Raw genomic sequence first — 12,278 nt, forward strand, 5'->3', positions numbered from 1 at the left:
CCACCAGCGCAAAGTTCACACAGTAAACTGCTGGGACAAACGCTCGAATCCTTCTCATTAAAATGCTACGATGTTATGATCAAGTCCTCCGTCGTCGCTTTAGCGCCACGGCTGAAAAAGACAACTGGCTGCTATGCGGAAGGAATATGTTTTAAATTACAAATTACCAATGGAGGAAATAAGGGGCTGGGGGATAAGAGTGACATAAAAACGGATTTGTTTTCATTTATTGTCCAATATTTCTAAATAAAATACTAGAATTTTGGGCTATATATATATATATATATGTTGTTGTTTTTTAAAATAAAATAAAAGCTAATAATTCGTTTCACACTTGTAAAGCAAATAATCACGTACGTTCAAAATGTTTGCCAAAATCAATTTACATTTCTTACGTTAGTGGGATTTGACAGACGCTGTCCTTCAGTGTTCGCCAAAATTGCCTCTTTAAAAATCTACTTGAAATATATGAAACAAAGACAATATACGTATATATATATATTTAAAAAAAAACTTTTTGTATTTTTTTTTTTTTTTTACCGTGTAATAAATCAAAATGGGGGGAGAAAAAAATGGTTAACTTCATAAGACTAGAGGTGCTGGTGGAAATAAATGCCTTGTCGCAGCAGACTGCCCATGCGCAGAGTCCCCAGCGGCGGCGGCGGCGGCGGCAGAGGAGGTGGTGGTGGCGGCTAATGAAGAATAATAAATCATGGAAGGGTTTTTCAGGTACGACTCGTGTGTGTGTGTGTGTGTGTGTGTGTGTGTGTGTGTGTGTGTGTGTGTGTGTGTGTGTGTGTGTGAAACAGAGAGAGAGAGAGAGAGAGATGGGGAGAGATGGGGGCGGAGTGAGAGAGGTGTGCGCTAGAGAGAGAGAGGAGGAGAGAGAGACAGGAGGAGGAGAGAGAGAGAGGGAGAGAGAGAGTGAGAGTCTGCCCTTCGCCTCAGAGCATCAGAGCAGAGGCACTTGGGGTCCCCGCAGCATTCACCGTATCGAGGAGGTACAGCAGACACTGTCACCGCCTCTACCTGGCGCTCATTACAGGACGGAAACTTCTTGACTATAGGAGGGGGGTGAGGAAAAATTACGAAAAAAAAAAAAAAAAAGAAAAAAAAGAATCCAGAAAAACAGGTCAACGGCAGAGGCTGCAGCGGCGTGACGCCCGAAGTGTTTTGGAAAAATTCCTAAGAGACCCCGGGGGAAACTTTTTTCTTTTCCTTATCTCTGGCGGCGAGAGGAGTTTTGCAGAGAAAAAGAGAGAGACAAAAAAATAGACCTGCGCAGCTGGCAACGTTTTTTTTTTTTTTTTTTTTTTTTTTTCCTAATTCTTTTTTTTCCCTCCAGATAATCACGCCACCGCCGGGTCCACAGCGAGAGGGGAGGAGAAAAACAAAAAAGATCCGGTGAGCGCGCAAGTTGAATGGCTCGACAGCAGGCGCGTCCACACCGATAGACAAAAAAAACAAACAACAAAAAGAGACGTGAGAAAGTTCAGCGCTGGAGCCCCGCGTCGACTCCATCTCTCTCTCAGCCCTTCGCCGAGCAGATCAGATCCGAGAAGTGACTCGAGTGTGATTCCCTTGCCCGAGCAAATTGGACTTTCTAACTCCCCGACACCGAGGAGGCGGGGTCTTCACTTATTTAAAAGGAACTCGCCGAGGCTCGGACGCCCGCAAATATGATGATGATGTCTCTGAACAGCAAGCAGCCCTTCGCCATGGCTCACACCAGCTTGCCCGAGCCCAAGTACTCGCTGCACTCGTCGTCCACTTCCAACGCGCCCTCGTCCTGCTCGTCCTCCCGCCACAGCAGCACCATCATCAGCAGCAGCGGCGGCGGCGGCAGCTCGGAGGCGATGCGCAGAGCCTGTCTCCCGACCCCACCGGTACGTATTCTGCATAATCACCGCTTAAAGGCACATTTTGACAGCCCACTTTTTTTTTTTACCACTCTCTCTCTCTCTCTCCTTTTTTTTGCTTGATGTTTTTTTCATGTCTGCACAGCAAATCACCCAACACCTCCATATTTCCCCCCTTCCTCCGCTCTCCAACTTATGTATTCAGTTCGGCTTTGCCTTTTCGTATTAATTTTTATGACCTGGGATGTTGCATGTGTCTTGTTTTCTGTGTGTGCCCCCCCACCAACCCCCGCCCTCCATTTTTTTTTTTTTAGGATTTCTTTTTTCACCCCCCTCCACAGTCTGGAAATGTTTTAAACCGAGGAGTGGAAGGAGAATTCCCTGCTGACAGCTATGTGTGCATTCTATTTGCAATTGCAGAGCAATATATTCGGAGGCTTGGATGAGAGCTTGCTGGCCCGGGCTGAAGCTCTAGCGGCGGTGGATATAGTCTCGCAGACCAAGAGCCACCACCACCCTCCGCATCACAGCCCCTTCAAGCCGGACGCCACCTACCACACCATGAACACGCACCCCTGCACCTCGTCGTCCTCCTCCTCCTCCTCGGTGCCTATCTCTCACCCGTCCGCCTTGGCCGGCCACCACCACCACCACCATCACCACCACCACCACCAGCCCCACCAGGCGCTGGAGGGGGACCTGCTGGACCACATCGCCCCGGGACTGGCGCTCGGAGCCATGGCGGGGCCGGACGGCTCGGTGGTTTCCACGCCTGCGCACCCTGCCCACATGGCGGGCATGAACCACATGCACCAGGCGGCCATCAACATGGCACACGCCCACGGGCTACCGCCGCACATGGGCATGAGCGACGTGGACGCCGATCCCAGGGACTTGGAAGCCTTCGCGGAGCGGTTTAAGCAGAGACGGATCAAACTCGGGGTGACGCAGGCGGACGTGGGCGCAGCGTTAGCCAGCCTGAAGATCCCCGGCGTGGGCTCCCTCAGCCAGAGCACCATCTGCCGATTCGAGTCGCTGACGCTCTCGCACAACAACATGATCGCGCTCAAGCCCATCCTGCAAGCGTGGCTGGAGGAAGCGGAGAAATCGCACCGGGAGAAACTTAACAAGCCCGAGTTGTTCAACGGCGCGGAGAAGAAGCGGAAGCGCACGTCCATAGCCGCGCCGGAGAAGAGATCACTGGAGGCCTACTTTGCCATTCAGCCGCGGCCGTCCTCGGAGAAAATCGCCGCGATCGCGGAGAAGCTGGATCTGAAAAAGAACGTGGTGCGAGTCTGGTTTTGCAACCAGCGACAGAAACAGAAACGAATGAAATACTCGGCGTGCGTCTAGAACGAACGGCAGCAGCAGCGGCAGCAACAACAGCAGCAGCAGCAGCAGCAGCAGCAAGAACACACGTACACAAAAATCGCTTTAAAGACAAACCCTCCACCCGAAAAAGACTCTGGGAACTGTTTAGAGACGATTTGTATCATATTTCCTAGCTCACACTCCCCCCTCCTTTTTTCCAATCATTGACGACTTTGTGCTTTTGAACTTCGATAAAATTCCTTCAAACGAACAGTGAACCGAGCGAGTCGAAAAACAAAACAAAACAAAACAAAAAAAACAAAACGCCCATGAGTCACGTCTTTTTACTCGCTGAGCGGAGAAACGTGGAGTCAGAGAAGCATCGGTTGACAGAGCAAGTAAGAACACTATTTCCACACTTACTTACTATGCTTCACCCTTTTTTTCATGTCGACGCAGTATAACCGACAGGACAATATAAATATGCTTTCATTTTTATTCATGGTTCGTTTCAAATGAGGACTATATAGTTTGCGTGAGCCACCCGATTAAAAAAAAAAAAACTATAGCGTTGTTGTTATTGACACACAGCGGGGCTAAGCTGAACTCAAAGCACTTGGTCGGTGACGATGTTATGTTTATATATTTTGGGGCTTATAGGATAAGCAGATCTTCACCCAATCTAATGATGCAGTGTGACGTTTTCTAAGAGCCCATGAGGGGACATGGAGCACCACGTGGAAAGCTAATATTATATTGCAGCCAAATAACCCCCCTCCCCGCCCACTCCTGTAAATTAATAATTTGCTCGTCACACACTTCATTTTGTGTCTAAATGTGTTATTAATCCCACTTATTTTGTTACCATGCGTGATTAAAATTCAGGGATCTATTTTTAAGATGCCCGGGGCTTCGGACTGAGGGTTTGGTAGATCATTCTAAGGCCTCAGCATGTAAAGAAATCTAAATAGTGACTCACTGGGAGGGATTTCGCAGATTTTTTTTTTTTTTTTTTTTTTTTTTTTGCAATTAAATCATAAAAAAATGAAAATAAAAAAAAAATAAGGAGTTCATGCCGGCTGCAATAAGTTTACAATCCAGCGTGGGCCGGTACCTTATGAACTATTTATTAAGTGAGGTCATGTTTACTTCATTATATATTTATTGGGATTCCCCCCCTTCTCGTTTTGCTTGAGAAGAGCAAATTCTGACAGCAAGTTGCAGCGTGTTGTTGTTGTTCTGGTTTCGAAAAGGAAGAAAACGACTGTGAAATACATAGTCACACGTTTTGGGGTTTTGATTTAGCTTCCAGTTTCTAACATTCGAGATGGCACAATCGAGATATATATGAGAGTATTCTCTTTTTAAAACTATTTTTGTTTACGTTTTATTTCCCTGCTGTTTATTTGTATAAATATACGCGCATCATTATGACGTCCTTGCTTGTTCTAAAAAAAATCACCTTGTTTGAGTAATGTTTTCTTTTTCGTTTTGTTTTTTCTTGAAGAGAAAAGAAGCCGCTTCATAGAAGTATACGTGTAACAATGTAAATATTTCATTGGAACCAGTCGATGCACATAAATATATCCGTACAGGTTTTGCTGTATTTGCTGTTTTAGCTGAGGTAACTTATTTCTGTAATGTACGTTGCTTTTCGTTCCCTGGTTAAATTATTCGATTCATTTATTACATCCATGTATTTTTTTCCCTAATTTATTTGTTTATTATTTATTGAACTGCAATATGTGTTTCATTAAAGTAAAAAAAAAAAAAAGAAAGAGAAAACTTTAACATTTAATCGCACGTTTTTCCATGACTCCACTGTGTGCGGTGGCTACATCCAGACGTATTAATACGCTTTTTTTTTTATTTATGCATCTGTTTATTTATTGATGAGGAGGACGGAAACGCTTTAGCTGTGGGCTGTGCAGCTCTTGAAAGACGTTTTGTGGATTCTTCAAGCATATTTGATTACTAAATATGGCCGAGGTTTTTTATTTTTTTCTCTATGATGGTATAGCCAAGGGTTTTCGGGTTCTATGTGAGAGAGGGTTTTACGCCTCCAATCACAGTTGGCCATGCATGAGCAAGGAGACCCCACCCCGACCCTGCAACCCCACAATCTCTTATCTTTAGATCTACATCTTTAATAACCGACACTAAAAACATAAACTGGCTGAATGTATATATGTAAATATATATTGATTGCTGCTCTTCTCCTTCTCTGGGCCCTCATGGAGACACGGGCCTTTAAAAAAACAGAAAGCAGCTTCTATCTTCTTCATCCTCCATTCACACGTGTCTCGACCCCCGCTGCCAGCTTTGCGCGGCTCACTGTTGCCTTTTTACCTGAGAGCAAATGCTAATATTCTATTAGAGTCTAATCAGGGGGTCTGCGGAGAGCTGGATGTGTCCCTGGAGCGCGCACTTGCCAGATGTCAGCCCGCCAGAAAAACAGCTCGCCTGCCAAAACGTGGCCGCCTCTGTTTAAATGCAACGCCTCGCGTTGCAAGGGCGCTTTGATGCGGGGGAGCTGCGGTTCGGAGTTTTTTTTTTTTTTTTTTTTTTTGGTTAGATGTGCAGGAGCACGAGGAGGTGGTAGGGGGAGGAGGGCTGAAAAAAAGAAAAAAAAGAAAAGAAAAGAAACGGAGGGGAGCGTTTTGAATGTCATGTCCATAGCTGCTGTTTGGTGTTTCGTGGGCTGCGAAGGGGGAGCAGCCGAGCCGCTGCTTCAGCACCATGGACAGAGCTCAGAGCCTTCGCCGTGCTAACGTTGATCAGCCTCAGCACCTGGAATACATCAGCATCGGATTACTGGCGACTATTATTATTTATTGGTTGGTTCGAGCAGCTAATTCAACCGGGAGATATGGGAGGAAATATAATAACTGGACCAATTTAAAGTTTCAAAATAAAAATAATTACAATAACCCAAAACGACATAAAACAAAAACAATATAATCTAGTATAATATAATCACCTAGATTTGGGATCAACCCAAATATCCAGATTTTATTTATTTTTTTACCCTAATGTCTTAAAAAATATAATTTTATAATTGCAAGTGACGACTTCGTCCCGGCATCAGCTGGATCTTGAATAACCAGCCATAAAGCAAACACGTCGAGCCGCCACCCTGGTGACAAATTAAGAGTATCAAAACGAGCCCTTATTAATGAGACAGCGGTGATGGTTCATCAATTAAAAGATGCTCCTGGTGAGTGCTTCTAATCTCCCCTAAATGAGCCATTCACTTAATACGTTAATAAGAGCGAATTATTAAATTACACATCGAATTATGAAAAGCAGATAATTATGAGGAGCGAGTTAAGCAGTCATTAGCCATCGCTGTTAATTACCGCTGGTCAGGGAGGGCTGCCGAGTGAGTGTCTCATCGGGAATTGAAATTAACTTGAGCCCTCGCGCCACGCTGCAGCAGCCTGACGCGCGCACACGCGCACAGAGAGAGAGAGAGAGAGAGAGAGAGAGAGAGAGACAGACAGACAGACAGACAGACAGACAGACGGACAAACAGACTGCTCCAGCCTGCTTTCAGTTTCACATATTGGGAGAAAATCGATTGGATTCTTTGATAGTGAATCAATTTGGCCCCCTACACACAACACACACACACACACACACACACACACACACACACACACACACACACACACACACAGAGCAAAGGCCTCAGCAGCACAACAAATCGAAGCCCTTCTTTTAATATATAACATAAAAATGTGAACAGTTTACCTTATAGCTACACAACACACACACACACACACACACACACACACACTCTCTCTCTCTCTCTCTCTCTCTCTCTCTCTCTCTCTCTCTCTCTCTCTCACACACACACACACACACGCACACATGCTGACTGCTGTCCCTCCAACACACAGCCACGGCGACACTGTTGGGAGCCCCTCTACAAAACGAAAGGGGCAGCGCTGTTTCCTTTTGTTATAATTACACCCTCTGTTTTATTTTTCTCTTTCCCCCCTCCCTGAACATTTCCCCCCTTCTTTCACAGGGATACCGATGAAACTTTAATGAGGCCAGGGACTGTCGGAGCTCCGCCTGGGGACCCGAGAGTGGAATATTTTAACTGTACATTTTACGCCAAGTGTCTGCCTTCAAAGACGCCACTGCTACTCTCGGAATTAGACGAACTGTGAGCCATAAATTGAGTTGCGCGGCACACTGCGTAACCTCCCTTTATTTGTCATCCGCCGGCTGCCATCGCTGCCACCGCCACTACCGCCACTACCTCCCCCCTCAACCCTATTTTTTGCGCCGCCAAAACATTGCGCAACAAGCCGTCAGATGGCTCGCTGCTCGGGATGCGGGATGCGGCGATCGGCCATTTGATACTGTCGCCAGTCAGTTGTTGTTGATGCAATATTAATCATGCATCAATAGGCATTAGTTTGTTAAGTGTTTTCCAGAAACTAATCGATGGGGTTGGATGGCTGGGAGGATATTTTTTTTAATTTAGTATTTATTTTTTTGTTGTTGGGGATACTTTCCGATCCAGGATGGCAAAGGCAGAGGAAGCAGAGAGCCACACACACTGTCTGCCAATGGAGCAGCTCGCGCGCTCTCTCTCTCTCTTGCTCCCCCTCCCCTCTCTTCTTTAAATGCACGCGCACATGTGGTATCAGTAGTGTAGTGTCAGTTACAACGTACTGAGGAAAAAAAAATCACGACACGAGTGTAGGCCTAGCCTATATATTTATTATTATTATTATTGTTATTATTATTATTATTATTATTAATAATAATAATAAAGAAGAAGAAAGAAAAAATATTTTTTTTAATGACGATAATCTACTGTTCTTCAAAAAAGTAAAAAATCAAAAATACAATGTTTTCCAATAAAAAGGAAAAATGTGCGTTGATATTCGCTTTTACACCTTTAAATATTCCGACGCAAAACAAAAGCGTTCAATTTGGGCAAAATCATTAAAAAAAAGAAGAAATTCTTTGGGAAATCCTTGACATTTAGCGAGAAAGTTGCACTAGTCCTCACCCTTGATTGCCATGACGCGCGTGCCAGTTCTTCTGCCCACACATGCGTAGTTGAGAGTTCGCGGCCTATTAAAAATTTATGAGATCACTGTATTTATGAGGACTTCCGCGAGTCACCTCCGCGTTTTTCCCAACCATAAATTTCAGATTTCGAATTGAAGTTACTGACAACGAAATCTTTAAATCTGTCTAAATTCCGAAAATAAATAAATAATAATAATAACAATAATAATAATGATAATAATAATGAAATTGACCATAGAAAAAAGTGTATTTGATGGGAAAGGTCCACAGCCTTCATAAGTGGAATAGCTCAGGGGCGTGATTAGAGCGAATCTGCCGAGAGGCCACTCTCGCCCCTGACATGCGGCTGCCACCAAAATAATGATTGGGATGCATAACTAACTTTCATTTCCCCAGAGTGCCTTTATTCCTAAAACAAAAATCATATTTAATATATTTTCTAATAAAGATTTTATTTGTATTTAGATTTGTTTCCATATTAATAATCCACGTTATAGTCGGTGCAATTTGTGGATTTTGTGGATTTTATTTTCCGCGGAAGGAGTAAATGAAAATGCAAATGTTTTTTGCTGGAGGCAGATACTGTCTACACCCCGGCTACAATGTTAGAAGACAACTATCTCCAAAATGGTGAACCTCTGTTAGAATTTATCGAGGACGAATGGCGTACTCAGTTTATTTGGTCATTTTAAAGCCGGTGTAGTTAATCAGTATAGGTTTGGATAAATAATTCAACAGTAGGTCAGCCAACCATGGTCTGAAACACACTGCAGGACACATTTACGACCGTCTGAAGACTATTTCTATTTGGTGATATAGACTTACTTTTTTATTTATTTTAAAGCATTGAACATTATTTGGCGTGTTGCACTACTTTTTCGTACAGCTAGGTGAGCGTGATAATCACCGCATAAGGCTTTACCCCAATTGCACTGTGGCATATTAGACCATCCAGACAGATGGCGTTAAAAATCAAAAGAAATGTTTTAAAATAATTCTAATTAAAAAAAAAAAAAACGAACCAAAAAACTCAAAGAAGCATTTGGGCCAATTGTGCGGAGAAGGGAATCTGAACAATTTTAAAAGATTTTCCATGAAAATAGACAAGAATAAGATAGCGTTGTATAAATAGAACAATGCGATATAAGCAGTGATATTTCCATCCGTGTTGCAGCCCAAGCCTGCAGTCACAGCTAAACTCCTGTTAAAAGGCCAGTGACCTGAAGAGCAGACAGAGCAGCGTCACAAAAATGGAGCTGCGTGCAAACATGTATTGAATGATCTGATGCATATATGCTGTGTGTGTCGACACATGTACACATAATGAGTAATATAGTATAAAACATATTGCATCGTATACTGTACATTATCAAAGGTGTTTACTGAGTGTCAACAGTGCACAGGCACACAGGAACACAGGAGGTGGATCCGCCAGTGCAGCAGAGATTCTGAATTCTGGGAACAAACACAAAAGAAAAAACAAAGAAAGGCCGGGCCTTCTCCAGGAGGAGCTTTGACATCGGGACGGTGGGGCGGCGATATATGCGCAAACGTATAAGCTATTAACTAAATGTCTTCATCATTTAATTCAGTCACATCATGTGTACTCAGTTATATATTATTATGACCTAATGTGTAAATTGATGGCACTAAAGTGCCTTCGGCCATTAAATATTCAGCAGCAGCAGAACACAGGTTTATGAACAGCGAGGACCTCTCGTCGCCGCTCCCTCTTCACCTGCCCTCCTTTCTGCCATGCAGCATCCGCCTCCCCCTTCCTCTTCCTTCCCTTCCCCTCGCCTCGCACAGGCAGTTCTGGTGTTCCCAATGAGTAAGTTGTAGAGCTGGTTGAGATCGGGCCTTAATGAGAAGGTGGTAGAGCTGTCTGCTGGATGTGTGTTCATTGGGCTTTGACAGCCGTGCTCTGTTGCAGATCTATTAATCAGACCCACAAGGAGCGCTAGTCTCTCTCTCTCTCTCTTTCTCTCTCTCTCTCTCTCCCCCCTCGCCCTCTCAGTTTTCAGTTTATACAGAACAGAATCATTTACATAAAGTCCTTAAGGCAAATAACTGTTGGGGGCTCTAATTTATATCTGATCGAAAATTAGCCGTCATTATGCACACCATTAGCCGCGTCTTTAATGTGCTTCTAAGCACCATTTGTCAAGCAGCTTGTTAATATCCTTCAAGTCTTTAAAGTTGGAGCTCATTAAAGGCCGCTGCTCCTGCTCCTGATGCCATTTCATAAAATTCCACGGAAAAAGGGACAGAATATTTTCAAGTTCTCCTTTTTTTTCCCAGCACAGGGATTGACAATGTTCACAAAAAAATAATAAAAGAAATAAAATGACGATCATCCATTTGCACCCTGCCTGCTTTTGGGAACTGAATGACTTTCGGCATATTTTTCGTACAGAAGCAGGAGTTGGGGAGGAAAAATCTTACATGAAGATCAGACCACCACCAGGAACAGCTGCAAAACTAATTACCCCCAGGAAAACCAAGTGTCTTCCCATCATCTCTGACCTGGGAGTCAAAAAACAAATGATTTTGAAACCCACACATCATGAAAACTCTGTGCTGGGAGGACGTCCCACACCACGGACCATAACACGAGGACCCTCACAGCCCCAGTCTCTGCCTGTGGGTAATGTGAGTTATGCCGCTTTATTATTGGTTAACACTCCAGTGTCCTTAGCCTTTTCTTTTTTTCTTTTTTTTCCATCCTCCCCCACCCCTCCAGTATAACAGATTCCTCCGGGCAAAAGCAATAAAGAGAGTAATTAGAATGCTAAAGACAGATGTAAATAAAGGGAATGAGACAGTGGTGAGGGATGAGGCGTCTAGGTCACACACTCTCATCAAAAACCCAGTTGGTAGCAAATGACACAACGCTCGGTGCCAGAGGCCTGGGGCTACGGCTGCAAACCAGAGGACATAATGGACTAAATTATGGCCTCAATGGCTCTGCATCTCAAAGCACCAATAAGGACACGTGCGCATGCACACGGGAGCGCACGCACACAGGCTCCGGCACACGCACGCACGTGCACACACACACCCACAGAGGCTAAACATCACACCCTGAACACTGATCCAGCGTGCGAGCTGAGCGAATTGGCCCTAAACCCTCATGGAACGTATGCAAAGGCGCGGAGATGGACTCCACCAACAGTGTTTTCTAATCAGGATCCCAATTACGGAGCGGTATAGACGGGGGACTGCCAATTGTATCCCACCTACTCGACGTGGCGGGAACAGCTGAGGGAAATGAAACTGTACAAAAAAACCCTCAGACATCTCATTCGATTTGCATGGCATGAATAAGACGTGTCGGAGCGCCGCTGTGGCCCAGCAAACATCAGCACTGCACACCATACACTGGAGATTACACGCGTGCAAACTAAGGGGTGGGCCGGGTTGGGGGCGGGGGTTGTGCTAATTAAAATATTTGCATTATTAAAAATACATTAACTAGAATTCCATCGTACTTAACAACATGAGACATTAATAAATTAGGCAACTTTTAGCGATGGGACCGATCCTGTGGCCCTGTGAGTGCTCGGAAAATCGCTCCCACCACCCACCACTTTGATTTTGAATTCATCAGTTTTTTTTTGGTATTGGTTTCATCAATTGTATTTTCAAAGTAAAGGGTTTCTGTTTTTTCAAAGGGTAGAGGTCTCGTCTCGGGCTCGGAGGCATTTTCACTCGGTCTTGTCTCGGTCTCAGACTGGGTGGACTCGGGATTTTGGATCAAGTGACTCGGTGGAGACTCTTTGCTCTGTTGGTGACACCCAGAGTGACACGACCCATATTCCTCAGTAATTTCTAGGTAATGTGTTTTTGAATTTTATGAAGCAAAGTTGTTTTTTTGAAAATAGTTCAAAATAGCTGGCAAAGCAGCAAAATGTTAAAGTACATTATTGAAAGATACCTTGCTGAAAAGAGAAGGTTGCTCTTCCATTTATGCAGAAGCAAACTTTTTTTTAAAAAAAAGAAGAAAAAAAAGATACTGGTCATTTGTTCGGTTTTGCTGTGATTTTTCTTTGA

At 44.2% G+C, this 12,278-nt stretch overlaps 2 protein-coding genes across 3 annotated transcripts in view; both read left to right on the forward strand.

Annotated features, from left to right (window-relative positions):
* LOC142892901 (nephronectin) overlaps positions 1 to 12,278 on the forward strand; it is a 342,593-nt gene that overhangs the window by 278,020 nt on the left and 52,295 nt on the right. The gene's annotated exons all lie outside the window — the stretch shown is intronic.
* Positions 939 to 7,453, forward strand: pou4f2 (POU class 4 homeobox 2). 2 transcript variants are annotated; one of them, XR_012927509.1, is made up of 3 exons: positions 939 to 1,886; positions 2,280 to 3,568; positions 7,204 to 7,453. XR_012927509.1 is itself a non-coding variant. In XM_076033062.1 (2 exons), exons 1-2 carry the CDS (start codon positions 1,680 to 1,682, stop codon positions 3,210 to 3,212), a joined length of 1,140 nt encoding a protein of 379 aa, XP_075889177.1. In that variant the 5' UTR covers positions 939 to 1,679; the 3' UTR covers positions 3,213 to 4,170. The 2 variants fall into 2 exon arrangements, 1 of the variants encoding a protein (XP_075889177.1); XM_076033062.1 differs by lacking the exon at positions 7,204 to 7,453 and having other exon boundaries at positions 2,280 to 4,170.

The sequence above is a fragment of the Nelusetta ayraudi genome, unplaced genomic scaffold (assembly GCF_046127955.1).
Source record: "Nelusetta ayraudi isolate G7.1 ecotype Tasmania unplaced genomic scaffold, CSIRO-AGI_Nayr_v1 ptg000004l, whole genome shotgun sequence".
NCBI classification, from domain to species: Eukaryota; Metazoa; Chordata; class Actinopteri; order Tetraodontiformes; family Monacanthidae; genus Nelusetta; species Nelusetta ayraudi.

Bases quoted from the DNA above. Each gene is read 5' to 3' on its own strand.
- pou4f2 (XM_076033062.1), top strand. From the start codon at position 1,680: ATGATGATGATGTCTCTGAACAGCAAGCAGCCCTTCGCCATGGCTCAC. The intron at 1,887-2,279 runs GTACGTATTCTG...TTGCAATTGCAG, and splicing joins CCTGTCTCCCGACCCCACCG to AGCAATATATTCGGAGGCTT.